Source organism: Peromyscus californicus, unplaced genomic scaffold (assembly GCF_007827085.1).
Source record: "Peromyscus californicus insignis strain IS unplaced genomic scaffold, ASM782708v3 Scaffold_6__1_contigs__length_162567912, whole genome shotgun sequence".
Taxonomy (NCBI): domain Eukaryota; kingdom Metazoa; phylum Chordata; class Mammalia; order Rodentia; family Cricetidae; genus Peromyscus; species Peromyscus californicus.
The window spans coordinates 156384893-156404299 of NW_026294584.1; the positions used below are offsets into that span (position 1 = coordinate 156384893).

General features: G+C 42.3%; 1 protein-coding gene across 14 annotated transcripts in view; it reads right to left on the reverse strand.

Moving 5' to 3' along the window:
- Sox5 (SRY-box transcription factor 5) overlaps positions 1-19407 on the reverse strand; it is a 1013558-nt gene that overhangs the window by 333894 nt on the left and 660257 nt on the right. For 10 of the 14 annotated variants that reach the window (XM_052719126.1, XM_052719123.1, XM_052719124.1 and 7 more), the window contains one exon: positions 6131-6362. The exons of 1 other annotated variant lie outside the window; for it this stretch is intronic. In XM_052719126.1, the coding sequence (XP_052575086.1) occupies positions 6131-6361 (231 nt within the window). In that variant the 5' untranslated portion in view covers position 6362. The remainder of the gene's footprint in view (positions 1-6130; positions 6363-19407) is intronic. 3 more of the 14 variants (XM_052719131.1, XM_052719129.1, XM_052719128.1) reach the window with 1 other exon arrangement.

The following is a 19407-nucleotide window of genomic DNA, read 5'->3' on the forward strand; positions in this document are numbered from 1 at the left end:
TTAGATTAAACTACTTTAACCCCTTCCCCCCCTACACACCAAATCTCACTTTTCCACAGAGAATCATCTCCACCCAGAATTCCAACGTTTTACATTAATTCTATCTATTATATTACGGTGATCATCCTAGCTTAATTCTAAATATAAAGTCTCGTGCAGAAAGACATAGTTTCTGTTCATTTCTGTTTTACTTTCTCACGGGAGCTGGAGCTTCTTGTTTTAGCTAGACCATCTGACCAACAGTCCCTGGGACCCTCCGGTCTCTGTCTTCCCAACCCTGGGTTCACGGGTGCACACCACTGTGTCCAGTTTTTGTGTTGGGGTCTAAATGAAGGCCCTTCTGCTTGCAAGGTAGGCCCTTTACTCACGGAGCCACCGCCCCAGCCCTAATCAAGATTTCTGTGATTTACTAAGAGCCAACCCCTCCCACTGTGGGCCTGAACCAAAGGGCATGGGCATAGGACAGAATGATCTACTGCCCAATTTCTCCAGAAGCTTCTGGGGCCCTAGCTGACTGTGTTTCACTGTCTCCATCCCTGATAGCCCTGGGGATAATTTCCCAGCACAATACACATAGAAAAATTGAACTTCCATTCAAACACAAGTCTGGAATTATGTCTAGATAAACAGCATCAGGGGGTATTTTGTGACAATGTAGACAGGGTGATGTTTGTAACAATGTAATTTCATTGTATGATAAACATCAATTTACCATAAAAAAACAAATACAAGCTTGTTGCCATCTTACCTTGTTGCAATTGAATTGGCCTTGTTCAGATAAGAAGCCTATCTCTGCCAGCAACAGCAGGTCAGAGATGAACCTGGAGAAATCACTCTCCACGTAGAATGATACCGCCTGCGATCCTAACTTTACACTGCCACCCAGCACATGGAGCTTGTGAGCTTACTGTATCTTAATCTATTCTTGGTGCCATTAAACAGAGGGCATCCCACATCCACATCACTCAAAAGTAATTACACCTTTGTCTAGAGTATAGGACAGGGCTCTCCCTAAACAATGAAATTCTCATTATTACAACTCGCACAAGGACCACCTTGGCTTAACAATGGCAGGACTTGCCACACCACAAGAACTTAACACAAAGTTTGATGTACCAAGGTGACAGACTTGAAAAGCTTATAGAAAGCACCAAATAAGAAGATAAGAGCAATCCTTACCAGCTCATAATTAAGCTCTTATTCTGTGATTTATTTTTGAATGGCACAGACACACATTCTTCCCTTTTCCTTACATTTTTTGAATAATGTCCCATAGGCAACATTATTGTACATATCAAATGCATAATTGAGTCTTCTATTGTAAGCAAATTTCATATAACAAGCACCTGAAGTCACACAGCAACAATATAGCAGTTAAAGATAACCGTGTGTGAAGAGTCATCTAAGTGCCAACCAGGAGCCCAGACACACCTGAGTACCCCTTTCTCTTCTCAGGACGCTGGGTGAGTGGTTAATCAATGATTATGGCTGCCTTTCCTACACTGGACCCTTGCTATGTTATACCTGAAAGCCCCAACACTATGTCTTTTATGAACTTGAAAACAGGTCTTTCTTTCTTTGATGGACTTGAGGAGGGAGTGGACTCACACTGAACTGTTGTTTCAGCACACCCTGGTTCTGCGGTGGTGAAGCACACTGACTCTAACATATACCATGGGAGTGCATGATGACCACAGAGACCCAAAGCTCTGAGTATTTCCAAAAAAATACCATAAATGTCAACTCTAAATGAGATAATAAATGTATTTCAAATGTATATATATAATACATTTTATATGTGTGTACACACACACACACACACACAGCCTGGCACAGCGGCGTGTGACTTTAGTTCCAGTGACTCAGGAAAGTGGAAGATGGAGGAAACCTTGAGCCGGAAGCAGAGGCAATATGGTACCTATGAGTCTATCTCATTAAAGGAAAGGTCTAGGGTGCAGCTCACTGACACTGCGCTTGTCTAGGATGTGCAAGGCCACTGGCTGGACCTGAGACAATGCAAAGCAGAAGTATCTGTGCACTTATACATTTTTTTAAATAAGATTCAGTTACATCTACAGCAAGCCACTCCAATGATTTCATATTGAAAATAACATATTGTTCCTTCTAAACAAGAATGGTTTAAAGAATCAAAAGGAATCTTGAAAGAGACAGAAAAGGCTTTAAAAAAAAACACACACACACTAGACAACAGATTATTCTGGAGCGGCGGGTGGCGGTGGCTTTCATTTCACATCACATTTGCACTGGAGCTGAGAGCTCACCAGCAGATGCGCCGTGCAACCAGACAGAAAATGAGCGCCAGAGGCTGCCCCACTGTGAGCACCAGAGGCCCCTTATCTCTTCAGAGCTGCTCCCAGCCCTCTGGACACTCACACAGCCTTGTGCTGAATGGTGTGAGATCACCTGCTAGAGATTGCCTGCGTCTTCCATTCAACCTGTCCATAGCAGAACTGTTCTTAAGGCTAGCCTGAATCACAGAGCTGCCTGTTTGTCTCTGAAACTTGGAAGTAACAACCAAGCCCACTTTAAAGAAGCAGACAAAACAAAACAAAATGACTTAGTCTGTAGATTGCTTGCTGTACAGGCAGATGCTTGGAGCCAAACACCCATGGCAGAATCACTTGTGACAATGTGTGCTTGAAATCTTAGCATTGGGGAGGCAAAGACAGGAAGACCCCTAGGATGGACAGCCAGCTAGGATCAGTGAGTCCTCCATGCACTCAAAGACATTGTCTCAAAAATAAGGTGGAAAACACCCAAGCAAGACACCAATGTTGAAATTTGGCCTCTACGTGTGTGTGTGTGTGTGTGTGTGTGTGTGTGTGTGTACCAGAATAGTACACACACAGACATTTAAACATGGACACAGGACACACATATGTAAAAAGTTTTTAAAAAACACATACACAAAAAAAACAAACAACTAAAGATACAGGAGAACTTTTATTATCAATAGGCTAAAGGTCAGGATGGCAGAAACATTCTTTCCCGAAGATTTTGAGATGATCAGGGAGTCGGGTTCTGCTGTTAGCTGGCTGGCAAAGTTCTGAGGGCTTCTTTGACGAAAACAGTAGCATTCCCCTCCGCCATCATTTTCCCCACCTGTGCCTGAATCCCACAAGTATTAGATATCTGATAGTCTCACAGGACCATGTATATCGCAAGCTTAAGACTACATTCTTCCCAACAAGTCAAAAGCCCACATAGAATTTAATTTGCAGCATTTGTGCTGATTACAGCTACCCAGGAGTTTCTCTTAGTTAGGCATTTAGTTTATTTCCCCAAATACTAAAAAAGTACACAGGAGTTCAGAAAGGCAGATTTACATTCCTATCCAGCTCTTACTCAGGCCTTACCACTTTCATAACTGAATCTGAACAGGACTCAGAATTTCTCGTCTTTATTTGATGATGGCCAGAGAGTGCACAAAGTTTTCATCTCAGGAAATATCTTTGGACTGAGGTTTTATATGGAAAGTCTTTCCCTGATTCTGCCAGGCAGGCTTGCAGGAGCCACTGTACAACACAAAGATTACGACGCATTCTCCATTTTCAAGGATACTGAGTAAAAATGTAGAGAATATATTTCCTTATGAAACATAAGACTCTATTGTGTGGATAGAACAATAGTCTATTATAAAAAGAAATTATTCATGTTAAGTAATAATACCATAAATATATTCAACCATTTTGATAAATGTTTAAAATAGGTCGTATTCTAGGAGCTTCCTTTCTGACTTCTTCTCAGACAGTACATTAGCAAGTATCACTATAGCTCTAAAATATCTAGATAATAGTCACCAAGTATTGACATGTTTGGCAACTTTATCCCTAAATACTTAGTATTTGCTGAGCCATATCAACTCAAGAGTTTATTGAATCATCATAAACTGGGTATCTATTTCATGCTATATTCCAGGAGAGGGAGAGAGAGAGAGAGAGAGAGAGAGAGAGAGAGAGAGAGAGAGAGAGAGAGAGAGAGAGACAGAGAGAATAAATCAATAAGAAACACTGTGCACATTGTGTAGAGACAGACACCTAAATGCACAGGTCATAATGTGGAGCCTGAGGAAAGGTACAGCGCCATGGATGAAGGGGTGAAGGAACAGTGGACCACCCACTATCCAAGAACTGAATGGATCCATCTGGGATGTGGTGACCTTTCGTCTAGTCATGTGGGAAAAGCACTATTTACCATGAAGATGAAATTTAAAAATCAGAAAGATATGCCAGGAGGGTGTGTAGAACTGCCATTAAAGGTACTCAGTCATACTCATAACTGTGTGTGAAGCTGGGCATGGCCAAAGCATTGGTCCCATGGAGAATGCAAAAGAAGAAACCCAATCACAGTGTGGGGTGGTTTGTATAAGAACTGCTGCTCAGGTGAAGGCTTTGGGCTAAATTCTAGAGGCGACCGCAGGACACACACATCTGACAGTAAGAGAGACACTCCAATCCTTTTTCAGGTAAACAAGTCAGATGGAGATGGGAGAATAATCTAACAGAAGGGCTCAGAAGTTAGTGTCATGGTATGTTCAGTGCCCACTCAAGAGAAGAAAAGCTGATGAATGCAAGAAACATCCGAGGTAGAAACAAACTGAGAAACCACTCATGGGGTGCAAGAAAGTCTGAATGTTGATGCCACTAATATGGAATGGGTCATTTGCTTAGAAACCCCCAAAAACTTATACCACAGTGGATCTCAAACACTCTGGGTCACAGAACTACTGCAGAATTCACTGGAAATCATAGCACAACTCAGATCCATTATTTTATTTTTTGAATACTTTCATTTAGTATTCTTGTGTGCCTATGTGTGTGTGAGCATGGGCACATGTGTGCCAAGGTGTGCCTGTGGAGGTCAGACGACAACTTTTAAGAGTTGATTCTCTCCTTCGAGAATGAGTTCCGTGGATGCAGCTACCTTCGCTACGTTTGTGGAGCCAGCATCCTTCCATGGGAGCCACCTCACTAGCCTGTGATATACTCTCGTGAACAGAATTCCCTCTGTTTCTAGGAGACCCATAGATCATAGACCAGAACGTCTTCACAGTGTCCCCAATATCGCCACTTTCAATAACTTAATCTGCCTCTCTCGGGCTCATTCATCTTTGAGTATGCTTAAAATTATCTTATCGTTATCTTGGCACCGTTCTTTGAGCCATCACTATTTATATTCAGCCCTTCAGACTTCTATATGTATGTCACTGTCACAGGAAAAATCCATCCAAGAAACACTCTTAGTTGGGAACTGCCTGCGAGCAGGCAAGAGTCAAACTACTCAGCAGACGACACATCACCAAGGCCCAGTAGCAAACAGGAGTCTGGCACTCACAGTGTTGACCTCGGTGTTCCCTACATACCTGCTCCCTTCTACTGTAGCCTTGCATCGAATGGTAAGTGACCAAGTGGGGACGAGGGAGAAAGTGTGGAGAATGTGACTGAGCTTGCCCAGTGACAGACAAGAGGACATAAACGATGCCTGTGTTCTCATGAAGGAGGGTCAGGACCATGGACCTGGAAGCCAGCCTTCCTAGGCAAACCTGGCTTCTGTGACCTGGAATGTCTTTTAACTATACCTTGCCTCAGTTTCCTCAACTATAAAAGAGAACTAATAACAGTACCTCACTAGAATATTGTGAAAGTTACGGACTATTGTGGTAGTGAGAAGGGTTTAATCCTTGCACACATGCACGCCCGTGTGTGTTGCATAGTCACATGGTCGAACGACTAAAGGCTGGCTGCCCCATGAAGCCTAACAATGATGGAGGTGAGCGTTTACAACTGATGCTTCTGCAACATTGCAGAGAACGGATAAGAGGCCAACTGCGATGCTGGCTAACTTTAGCCATGTCATCTTCCCATGCTCATTACATTTTGTATGGATCTCCCCCTGATAATGCGTCAGAGGCAGGTTCCTCGAGAAGAAAACAAAGAAATAAACATCATTTCTTCTGTTCCCTTGCAGAACCCGTTTCCTTGAAGGAATTCTATGATGCCTGAGGTAAATCTTCTGTGTGGTTCTTAAACACACGATCATTTCAAGCAAAGGACTGAAGCCAAGCTATTAGAGGAATAGACTGGCGGACGGGGGACCAGGAGAAACCTACCATGGTGTTGTGCTGAGCAGGGGGGGTCCTAGGACCACAAGTCTCTTGCGTCAGCAGAGAAACTGGCTGAAACTCCTCAGAGTGAGGCTTGTTGGGGAAACTCACATGTAAGGGAAGGTGGAAGGCTGGGGGCCTCTCGCTCTCCTCCTCTTCCACTTTCTGTCTGCCTGTCACCATGGCTACCTCTCCATCTGTCTCCCCATACGGAGAGGCTGGTCGCTTGGAAGACATCCTGGAAGGAACAAAAGAGGAGAAAATAATGAAACCTCCACATAAATCCTTAATGCCGTCATTGTGTGGTTAGGGGCCATTGTAACAGAAATGCCTTTTTGTGCTGGCGGAGAGCAGGAAACCATCCAAACACCATTGCACAGTGCACACAATCAGAAACAATGGCCAAGCAGGTAGCGGCAGAACGGGGCTTGTTTGCTGTGAGAATAATACACTAATATAGCACTCTCTTGTATTCTGGCTTCTTAAACAAGAAAATTCACCTAAGAACACCGCATAATGCAAGTCCATTCCATTTTAAAGGGAAGAAAAGTATCCATCTAGTTTTACACTTTGATAGACCTTATTCAAAACAGAACATCTGTGAATAGCAAATACTATGGGCAGTTTAAAAGAAAGAAAAGCACTAAAATTTCCTCCATAAAAAAAAAACATATATAATAAAATAAATGCATGCTCTCCACTCTAACAAGTTTGCATTGCATTAACAGTGAGATTACTGTGAGACACAGAAGTATGCCTGAAAGCAGTCTTCAGAGAAACTGACAGAAAGTTGGACATTTGCTCAAAAGTTAAGAACTACAAACATTGGTAATTTGTGAAACATTTAACCCATCTTGGCATTTGGTTCTAACACCAACATGTTGAGGTACCAAATCACACTAGGATATTTTTAAAAGATTCATTTCTAGCCACGTAAGCCTATACATTATTTAGATGTGAGTTTACAGTTATTTACTCCTTAGAATGCTTTAAGGACAGAAAGAAAACCCCATGCTTTGATTTCGTAAGAAAGGCTGAACGAAACAGGGTTTAGATAAAGGGACAAGAATTGAATGTTGCCTTTGTTTCAGTAGGGTTCAGACTATCATCTGAGCTTAAAATACACCGCAAACCTTTTTAGTGAGGAGGCAGCTCTTTCTCCTATCATGAAAAAGTTTACATAGAAACAGAACTGAGTTAAAATGCCTAATGTAAAAACAGTCAGCTGACTTGTGGTATGTACAGCTTGATCTGAGCTTGAAGGAATGGAATTATTTTTTTTGTCCTAATTGTTCTTCAACATACAAAGAGTGTCTGTAGAACTCTCTCTTTTTATTCTAGACCTATGGGACAAGAGGCAGAAATCAAATTCCCTGATGAAGGGCTTCACCACTGTTACACACAGAATAGACTTTCAAATTTCAAATGTATTTCCCAAAGATCTATTTCTCATCCCTGAAGAGTGATTCTGCCATTAGTGATAGACTCTCTCTTGCTCAGTTTATTCTTCTTTAAACTGAGAGATAGCATCTGCCTCTTAAGGCTTTTTGAAAGAAAACCAGTAGAGTCCTTAACTTGGGGCAGACCCTTACTGAGTGCAAGCTCTCGCTTATATTGCAGACTTCAGACCTCCCACATGAATCTCCACCCTGAAAAAAAGAAGAGAGAGAGAGAGAGAGAGAGAGAGAGAGAGAGAGAGAGAGAGAGAGAAAGAAAGAAAGAAAGAAAGAAAGAAAGAAAGAAAGAAAGAAAGAAAGAAAGAAAGAAAAAGAGCTTCAAAATAAGGGAGAGAGTTTAGCTGTAAAATCACCAAGCAAGCCAAAGTTGACCATCAGAAAACTTCCCCCAGACCTGCATACTTAAATGTAAACTAATAACATGAATCATCAAGCATGTTTAAAGAAATGTTAATAGTGATGCTGCTGACCCGCTAAGATCAGAAGAGATCAAGAGGAGGAAGTATCTGCAGGCAGCTCTCATGTGAACTCTCAACACTTAAGTGTGAACTACTTTTGACTCCATTGCAAAGGTCTATTCCAAGTTCACTCTAAACTCAGAGAAGGATGGAAAGGGCTGAAATAAATCCAATTAGAATTGTTTAGGTCTCATTGATAATCTTTCTAGTTACATTGTTCCATGTAACACTGGGAGTACTCAGATCTCAGTTTTCTGATTCTGTTTTGGACTAGCAAGCATTTCATCGCTTATTAGAAGAGGATGTTCAAACACTTAAGGTCTTTGTGGAGAGGTTTTTCATAGTACACTAGTAGAAAGATTTTTTTTAAACCATTGGTTGTTTCACTTGTGATGAAACCTCATGCTTGTGGTTTGAGAGAGCATCTCTGTTACAACTAGAATTGATAGATAGTATTCTGTGTACCCCCCACCATAGCCTTGTGTGCAGTCAGTCTTCCTGTGCCTAAAAGTTCTAGACTACCGACAACACTTGGCTGCTGGTCATCAGACAAGAAAACTAGCTCAGCTGGTCTCCAAAGTCATCACAATTCTATGGTGCTCAGAACTAAGACCAAAGTGCTGATTTCCACTTTGTTAATACCATTATTAGTGAATCTCCAAGATCCAGAAGTAGAAATAGAAAAAACAAAGCAGAAAGAGATGTTGGCACTGTCCTCGATGTGTACAGACACCTCTGGGCATAGACCCACTGCATCTGCAAGTGGCTAAGTGCTATTCGCCAAACAGCATTTGATGGAGTAAAAGTTCAAGGTCAAGATGCCAGAAGCCAACTGGTCCCTCCAGCTCCATTTTCAAAGTATTGTCAGATGGCCTTCACATGTTGGCCTTTGGAAACCCTATTAAAAATGTCAGGTAAAGCCTTCTGCAAGATAAATGCTTGCAGTAAGAACACACATGGCTATGATTCAGTAAGGTTGAGTTGATACAAAGTAAAATTCCCAGCAAATTATACAGAAAGCCTCAGACTACAGTCTGCAGGGCAGTATGCATGCTTCCTGTCACTCACACACTGATAGCAAAATGAGCAATGATAAAGTGGCATTCCTTCCGCTCTGTCTACCAAAGGGATCTATCTTGGGCGGAGCAAAGTCACAGTTCCTGAAAGTAGGGAGGTGCCACAGACTCACCTTGGTTTAGGAGAGCTGCAGCTGCCACTCTTGCATGGCTGGGTTGCAGCAAGAGAGCTCCGTGGGGAAATCTGAGTACTATATATGATCTTATGTGCTTTATCAATGACAAAAACCCAGACTAGAGAAGCTGGCCTGGGACACACAGAACTCAAGATGGCGGCACCTGGTAAAACTGTGCTTCATGAGTGCAATGGTGGCATCTTAACCCACTTTTATGTCTGGCCAAGGAAACATTCTTCAAAGAATTCATGTCACTTCTAGGCTGAGGGAGACAGTTTTCAGTCATCAGTAAGTATTGGCTTTATCCCTAAAACATGCAAGACACTTATCTAGTAAGAATTTTTAACGACAATGTCGGTCTCTCTGTTTCAGGAGTTTTATGAAGTAACTAAGGGGATTTTATGTTCAGGGCATACAATCAGTGAGAGGCACCTGAGGTTAAGACCCAGCAGACAGAAATGTGAAGCCCTGTCCCTGGTTCCATAAGGCCAGAGGCCCTGGGAGGTGCCCGAGAACCATTCACCTGGTGCACCTTCAGGGAGAAGAATGAGAGAGATATGGGAGTTTGAGGATAAATAGAGCTGGATTCTGTGTAGGAAGTAAGGGTGGAAGCAGAGATGCAGACGGAGACACTTTTAGAAAGTCAATATAAATTTAGGGTTCAGGTTTATTTAGGAAAAGGAGCAGATTGAGAAGCATGGATGGAATCCCATCTCTCCTCTCTAGCACTCCTGGATGCTGAGTTACATGAATGGAGTAGATAAGCAACAGTCCCCTTGGAAGGAGAAGTTGGCTTTCGCAAAGAGTCACTTTTTCTCTCTTTTTTACTGTAATGTTCTGCATAATCATGCTAGTGTGGTAGTGAGACAGTCCTCCTAAAATGACTGGCTCTCTTGCTATCGAAGGCAGGGTCTCTAGGTGTATTACAGGCACGCTGCATGGAGAATGCCTCTGCTTGTGCTCACTCCTGGAGATCAAAATTATAGGTAGAAAGAGGAGTCCAGACTGCCAACAGAAAATGAAACCAGTGGTCCCACACATGCAACATGGTGGGCTGACCTTGGGGAGTGGTGGTGTTGCAGAGCCATGATGCCTCTGTATCTTCTCCGGAAAGCTATTGGCATGGGTTCCTGAGTGCAGACTAAATATCAAGGCCGTTTAGAGCTCCTCCATAATTCCAAAACAGTGACTGTCACAAACCCCAGGTGCTCATCAAAACAAGGTCCCGCCCACTCGCAACACCTGGGCCCTAATCCCTGGAGCCTGTGAAAGTATCGTGTTTTATGGAAGAGTAGGTTTTTTAGGTGTGAGATGTAGAACTGGGAAGGTTATGGCTGGGCTTGTTCTGGGGTCCAAAGTGTCCCTAGTGTTCTCAAGATGGAAAGCCAGAAGAGTAGAGACAGGTACAAGGGGTCAGATTCCAGGCAGCGGCTTTCAGTGAAGAGAATGAACCAAGAAATGCAGATGACGTCTGTGTATCGGAGAAGGTGGCAGTTCTCCTCAAAAGCATTCTAGAAGAGACTCAGCTGAGAAGGTACCTTGATTTTAGAACCTCTGACCTCAAATTGAAAGTCAAAGCCACCCAGTGTCAGCGATGGAACACTGACACCCCAGTCATCCAAACGCACGCATTGCACACTGGGAGCTTCCTGAGGCCTCTTCCTCCACCCCAGGACCAGCCTTGCTCTCCCTTCAGACAGACTTCCCCTCAGGTCTCTCTTATTCAGTAAGGGCTCAAACACTCTCCAGAGGCCAGGCTCCCTCCTCCCCATTTTCCCTGGGCATAGTACTTTACACTTATTTCTTCATTTAGAATCTGCCTCTCTCACTAAAATACAAGAACACTGGAGACAGATTTATTTCCATTCACAATGTCTTGACCAATATCTAAACATCTCTGAAAATGGTCTTTCAAATACATCCGTTAAATGAGTAGCCACTAAAACCAGTGACCTCCTGACTGTGTGGGACAGTGTAACTACGGATACTGACAGCATGTCTTGAGTGTCAGAGAGAGGGAAGTATGGCTATGTGGCAGCGATGCCTTTCTTCCTGGAATTCCGATAATGGTCTGTTTCATTTCTACCTTCTTACATGTTAACGTTCATGCATCATGGTGCCTTGTGTGTGTTCGTTCCCCTAACTTTTTAAAGTTCTTATAAAAGTGTCTTACAGTTCTGTCTCAAATGTGGGAGGAAGGCTGGATGGAGAGAGGGCTCAGTGGCTGTGGATGCTCACTATGTAATCATGAAGATGAGCGTTCTGCTCTCAGTGAGGGCTCAAACCAGCACCTTGTGGGGCAGTCACTGGCCCTGACTTCCTTTCCCATAGTCCAGTCCTCCAGGCTCAAGCAGATATAAATATTAATATTTCAGTACAATCCCTGACAGGCAGCTCCACCATGGATGTTTCTGTCCTACGGACGAATGAACTGAGTGAAAATAGTTGGTGCCTTGAAAATAACTACTGTGTCATGAAGACACAGGTAGTGGAGATATATTGAATTTCATGGTTTGCCTTTAAGTGAGTAAAAGAAGATATATATCCATTCACCAATCAGTCATTCGTTTACTGAAAATATTTAGAGAAAGACCCCATATTTCAAGTACATGGTAACATAATTAAAAAATAAAGAATATCCGGGGTAGATGACTTCTCAGTAGTACACATCCTATGAAAGACAGATAACAGAATGACTGGAATGACGCTGCCTCAATAGAGTAATAGAAGGTACTTCCAAAACATAGGAAGATTGAAAATACTTCAGTAACCACAGGAGAAAAAGCCTCCATGAGAAGTAACATTGTAGCACACACACACACACACACACACACACACACACACACACACACACACACACACAATCATGTACACATATACACTCACACACACTCACACATTCACATACACACACGTACACACAGGCAAACACTCACACATATAAAATAAAACTAAAATGTTTTGAAAGGAGAAATGGATCCTGCTTTGGAGTAGTGGAGAGAATGGTCTGGGTGAAGCAAGGGTCAGGGATGTAGATGAAAAGGAGGGGACAAGATTTAACACTGAAGTTCTGATTAGCATCAACTTTAAGCGGCTAAACTAGAAAGCTGAAATCTATACAAGGGCAGAGAAGAACTAGTCAGAGTTCATGAATCACATAGCAATATCCCTAATTGGTCAGTGTGTGTGTGTGTGTGTGTGTGTGTGTGTGTGTGTGTGTGTGTGTGTGTGTGTGTGTGTATCTATCTGTCTGTCTGTGTGCATGTGGGGGCACACATATGTGAGAGTGTGTGATTGTGTGTACATGTGCAGGCATGTGGGTGTGTGTGTATATACATGTGTAAGTGAGTGGGTGTGTGTATGTGTGTGTGTGTGTGTGTGTGTGTGTGTGTGTGTGTGTAGACCAGAGGCCACCCTCAGTAGCAGTTTATTATGTTTATTCCATCAATGTCTTTCACTGAGGCCTGGCTCCCAGCTAGGCTAGGGTGGCTGGCCATGGAGCCCCAGAGATCCAACTGTCTCCACAGTACTGGGATTACAATGTGAACCAACAGTCAGCTTCCTCCTAGGCAGTGGGAACCTAACTCAGGTCCTCACGCTTGCAGGGCAAAGTTTTACTGTCTGAGCTATCTCCCCAATAAATAGTGCTTTTGAAAGAGAAATAATTTGTTTCCAAACTGTTCACTTTAAAGAGATAACCAAACAAAGAAGAATGAGCAAAAAAAAAAAAAAACTATTATAAAAGGTTAAGTGGGTAAGTGAAGCAGTGGGATGATTCTCCTGGCCATTTCATGGGGTTAAATGCTTGGCACATGACCCATCATAAGCCTGTGTCGTGGTCTTCGCTGATTCATGACTTCCTAGCTGGTTGCTCTCTCAAACACTAGTTTCTAATGTCCACCCTTCTCTCATGTTAAGACATAAGCAAGGAGTAGATCATGTTTTGAAAACACTTGAAAATGGTTAAAAAGATGCATGCTGTTATAAGAACATAACATACAGCATGCAAAATAAATAAACAAATCAATTCTTTCCTTGGCTTTCATTTTGAATGTAGATGTCTCTGCCAATCCCCTAGGCAGGTTTTGTCCCTGGGAAAGTCCTACTGGGTAGTGTTAGGACCCTTAGGAGGTGGCCCATGGGCAGTCTTTGGGTCTTTGGAGCCTTGTCCTCAGAGGATCCCGGGGTCCAGAGCCTCCCTTCCTTCCTCTTGTGTTTCCTGCTGGCCATGAGGTGACTGCCTCTGCTTACACATGCTCAGTGCTTTCTCACTGTAGCCCCACAGCACAGCCAACCAACCATGAAATTTCGATTGAGCCAAGATAGGCCTTTTTGGTTTACATTTTGGCTATCTTGTGTGTTTGCTATAGTCACACAAAGCTGACTGATACCACGCTCAAAGACACAACATCCTCCAAAGTTCTTTGCCGTAAGTGCAAAGACAGTATCTGAGGACACATACAGACTATTCTTTTTTTTAATTTAAAAATTCTGAATGAAGATATTTAACAGAAGGAACAGAACTCAACTGCATATTAAAAATCTATTCTCTATAGAATGTCACCCACTCTATAGGTGGAATTAAAGAGATACGGAGTTTGAATGAACCTATTTGAACCCAGATGGGAGAAACCAGCAACACGCCCCTTTGTCGTATAATCTGGTTACACACTTAGAATGTCACATTACCAAAGGAAAGAAGATATCTGTCGTTACCATTTGTCTATGAATTTCAATTGTTGTTGTTTACATCTTACAGTTTATATTTTCCTTTTCCCTTACAAGATTTAGACATCATTTCCCTACCAAGAGTTGTCCTCCTGTACTCCGAAGACACCACATCAATTCCCTAAATCAAGTCTGTGGTTTATCGTATCCAGAAGTCTGCTGCAGAATTTATTTATGGTAAACACGCAGTCTTCAAACTTCTGTAACATATTTTTCTCCTTTGAAGTCTCTTCGCCTTCAGTGTCTCGTGCAGAACTTGCTGCTCCCTTGTGTCTCTGCTCAGGCTCTCCCTATTTGAGGACCTCACACCCAACATTGTCCCTAAATGGCTTGGATGTGTCCCCTGCATTCTGCCATAACGTATGCGGAAGCAGACCCCCCACCCCCAACCCATGTGAAGACACACAGACAGGACACACGGAGGAGAGAGACTTGTGTGTCTTAACTACACATTTCACCAGAGTAGAAATTGACAAAACTTAGCATCATGTGCAAGTCTAAAAACAAATGAGCTACAGCCACTCGGGAACTAATCTGCTATTCTGTTTAAAATGGAACGGGTACACAAAATATCTTTACTGCGTATTACAAAACTTTAAGCTGCATTTAGAAAAGTGTTTGGTAAAAATGTCAGAGCCACCAACAGTGTGTACCAAAGGGACTTTTCCAGGGCTCTTTCCACTCTCTGTCCCTCAACACTGGGATCATGTTCTACGTTAAAATCCCTCTCCTTTATGTTCCTTGTTTGTCTGTTGTTGCTGTTCTAATGACCATAGGGACACTTTTAAGTCTTTGACTCCCTGCCCCATCTGCTGACCACCATCACAGTCCTCAGTGAATGCCTCTATCTAGCCTCCTCCCCTAAAGCCTGAGAAGCAGAGGGGAAGAGCCAGGCAATTCCAGCTATCCCAGGAAACAAGTCAAATGAAAGAGAAACAGCGTCAGGGGTTAAGACACATCAGAGGGAACTCAGAGGTGTGACACTGTTCCCGTCAGGATTGGGATGGGAGAAGGGATTCCGTATCAGCTTTAACTTCCTAAATTAAGAAAGGAAATTAACTTGAAAATGACCAACTTTTGTTTCATTTTTTAAAACAAGTTAATCAGTATTTAAAAACTGTCTGGACTGAGCATGGTGGTGCCCGCCTTTGATCTCCGCACTTGGGAGGCTGGGGGAGCCATAGTGTGAGACCACTCTGGGATACACAACAAGATCCTTCCTCAAAAAAAAAAAATTAAAAATAATTTGTGGCTGCAGTGATTAAAATTTGAAAGTGGATTCTTTTGTCTGCCACATTCTTTTCTGCTTCATTAATAACAGAAATCATTAATATTTTAATCCAAAATTTAGAGCACCTCTCACAGGTAACCACTCCCAAAGTTCTCTAAGTAAAAGATGCTGCCCCAGCTGGAGCCACATGCCTGTAATCCCAGCCTCTTGGAGGAGGAAGAACAAGAGCTTCAGATAGGCCTCATCAGTACAGTGAGTTCAAAGTCAGCCTTGGCTACTTGAAATCCTGCCCCACAGAAAACATTGTTTCTTTACTGAAAGTAACAGTACATGGTCTATGGAGCTAAAATGTATTTAGTTGAGTCTTTAGTTTTTATTATATTTGTTTAAAATTAAACCATGTTAAATGCCTAAAACTGGAAAAGTAGAGAGAATATTAAATGTAACTAACCTGAAATGGGTACAATCTCTGCTGCTCAAAGGTGGAGAAAGGTCTAGAATTTATTCTGCTGTCACAGCAAGGAAGAAAGATGAGTTTAGGGGAAAGGTTGTGTGATAAACACAAAGCCTTTTTCATGCAGAAAGAGCCAGTAAATGTTTCTACAGAGTTCTAAATTGTGTTTTAAAGAGCATCAAAACTACTACTCATTTGTGTGCAAAGAAAGAAAAAGGAATCTGACAGTGAACACTTTCTACCTGAAAGAGAGACAAAATCTGCCATTAATGAGCCACTAATAATCCTTAGAATTGCATCTCCTTTCTCACAGACAGAAACACCAATTTTGAGCTATTAACATTTGATTAAACAATTCCTCTAACCATGAGATCACTAACCTTTAACTATCTTGAAGGAAACATGGATGATTGAGATGTTTAAATATTGAAGATACAGTCCTTTTAAGTTGTCAGGGAAAATGACCAAATGTAGAAGTTGTAAAAAAATAAAAACATAAAAAAATGAGTGCCTGTCCATAAATGGGCATTTGTTGTGAATTATTCAATTCATGTATTGTAACACATCGGTCATTAATCACAGAAACAAGAGTTTAACCTTCAGTCATCTACAGGTTACAAGTGCCAGAGTCCTTTTGTTGTGATTATTTATAAATTACTTAGAATAATGCGGCATTAGGAGCTGGGACTCAGAAGTTTGTTATTTATAGACACAGAGGGTATACTTTTTAGGGAAACAAGAAGCTTTTTCCATCTAAGTCTGGTCTTGCCTTCTTGACAGCTCTAAGTCCACAGGATGTGGAGGGATGATTTAAAGTTTACATCAGAATTGTGACTGCACTGGACTTTTCCCCCCTTCTCAAGGGAGGCATTGTTCTTGCCTTTCCATAACCAGGCGTGACAGCGCCAGACTGGAGTCATACGGTGGGCCTCTGAGTCAGCATGGAGGAGACCTTCTCCCGAGTCTCCACAGATGCCCAGCTCCTGGTGTGTCTGAGAGCCGGGCCTGGCAGCGTGGCTACGTACATCCTGGTGCTCAGGACAGAGAAAGCGGAAGGAAAAATCTAGAGAGAGCAGCAACTCTCTCCTCCAGTACATGCTGCAGAAGGCTTTTATTAAAACCCCCTTCAAAGCAGCCAGACCCACGCCGAACAAAGTCCTAAACCTCGTTTTAGTCTGAGCAGCATCTCTTTTTTCTAACCCTGAAGGTCAGAAGCTGGACACACACGTCGTTGTGCGTTCTGGGCTAGAGAAACTTAAAGGGATCGAAAAATCAGAAGTCTTTGGGTTTTTCTGCCACATATAGTTGTCACAGCTATAAATTTATGGTTACAAGCGGTTGGGTGGACAGGGACAGGAAAGGGCATGGGTTGCGTACCTGGTCTTAAGTGCCCTGCTAAGACATCCATGAAAACTGCCTGTGGAATCCCTGTACACAGGGGCAATCTCTCATGGCGTTCAGCGCCGTTGCCAGTGAGAGAAGGAATCGTTCTGTATCTATTGTTCTATCCTTGAATGAACTCTTCAGGGAAATGGAGGTGTTCTGTGTCAGGCAAATATGCTATGGTGTGTACCAGAGAAAGAAAGAGAGAGAGAATCCTGGGAAGGAGAAGAGAGATGAATGAATTTTGTCAGGATATGTCAATCATTAATATTCTTTTTATGAGGACATCTTAATTATGGACTGGACATCTCATTTTATATACTTAAAATCACATGCTAATTGTTCCCAGTATTATATCATTCTAAACTACTTACTTGAAAGTTTGTCTATTTTAAAGAAAAACAGTACATAGAAGCAAACTCCTCCCAATTCCTTAACATATAAATCTGAAAGTCACAGGGTAACAGAGAGCCTCAATGGTCTATATACACGGGCGGAGCAAATACCCAGTACATCACAGGGTATATACGTAACAGGTAACTATAAACCTATAAAACTGAAAGGCACAGGCAATGTACATAACAGGTAACTATTAGGACCACAGGGAACAGCACTACTCTCTTAATGGTGCATGTCATTTTCTCAAGGTTTTCAAAAGGATGTGATTATGTCTACCTATGCTCCCATGCCATGTGCTGGGTCCTTTTTAATCACTTCTTTGCCATCATCGTCTTGAATGAAGATGGATTTTCACTGATGAAAATCACTGTTTACCTGAAGTACATACACAAAACAATGAATCTGGACGAGGAGAGAGTATCTAAGTTTAATGGCACTAGTCCTCTGCCTAACCATTTCATTTGTTATAATGATTACATCATGTTGACCTTTTTGGGATGTCACGAAACTGCAATAGAAACACTGGAAATAAAAATTATGTCTTTAATAATAACCTTCTGGAGTACTTATTCTTGAGGGCCCTTCCCATCTTCTTATCTAGGCTTCTTTATGGGGGTCCTCACTCCTGTTGGCTGAGCCCCACCCCTCTCACATGACTGGCTAAGTCTAAATAAATAGAAACTTGTTCTATAATCAAAAGTGACTTATTCTGAGTGTGGTGTATGCCTTGAAATAAAATCTGTTGGCATGTTTAATTTATTTAGGATCTAATAATGATGACAAAAATAATTAAGCAACCAGTCTAGTTTCAATTTCTTTTGTTTTCAAAGGTCATTGTGAAATCAAGCAAGTTGAGCCATCTAAAGCAACCCTCCTGAGAACAACCCCACAGCAGAAATGAGAAAGGGTTCAGTTTTCAGAAATTTCCACTGGATAGCCCAATGGAGAGAAATATCATGAGCCCCTACCCTCTTTCAAATCCAAATATCTCTGACCGGAAGTGTCTAGGCTCTGTTGATAGTGGGCGGATTGAAAGCCATACTCTTTGCTGTCCAAGCCCACACAGAACTGGTTACAGGCTGTGTCTAGTGCAACTGAAGGGGAAAAAATGAACAAAACAGAAATGTTTGTGTTGTATTCAAAACAGACAGCAAAGAACAAATACACAGGGCACAGGTCTTCCCCGGGACAACAGCTGCTGCTGAGAGGTGCAGGCCTTCTGAGCTGCCCAGAAAAACTGAGGGGTTTGACATTACAGTCTCCAAAGTACTAAAGGCCAGGAGAGTGAGCATCTATCAACTCAAGCTCCAAAACAGTAGGGTGCAGCTAGGGCTGGTGTCACAAGGATGCTGAGCCTGCCTATTGGCCCCTTTCATGCCAAAATCCCTTTGTGTGGATGAATAACAATTAAATCCTTAAGCTTTGCTATTTTCCAAGCTTGACCTCCAAACTCATTTTATGTCTTGAGTATTTATCTTCTTCTCCCATTAATCTTTCTTAGTTTAACACATTCTCTGTGGTTTTTAGAAAGACACACACAGAGAGTTGGGGGAGGCATACTGCACAGTTCCTATTGCTACTGGGCATCGCTCAGGGATCCTAGCTCTTGACTGTGAGTGTGAAAGAGCTATGGAGTCTTAACCGGTAAGATTATCACCTTCCTGGACCCACAGTCAAAACCCAGAGGGTGGCACATACTGTAGAGAAAAAAGAAGTCATCAATATTTTATAATACTTGGGGAAGTGAAAACACACAGGAAGAGGCAATGCACGATCTGCTTCCACGGAAGGCTAAAGGTGAGCTGACTCCCAAACTTGCCTCGGTTTATCTTTCAAGAGTGTCCTATAGATGGTCTGAAGCAAACACTCCGCCCTGTGTCCCTTGTTCCACATTAGTCCTATGGCTAAGCACATCTACTTATGAATATTCTCCAAAATACTGTCATTGCTATGCTAGACTGTAATTTAGATGGTGACATCA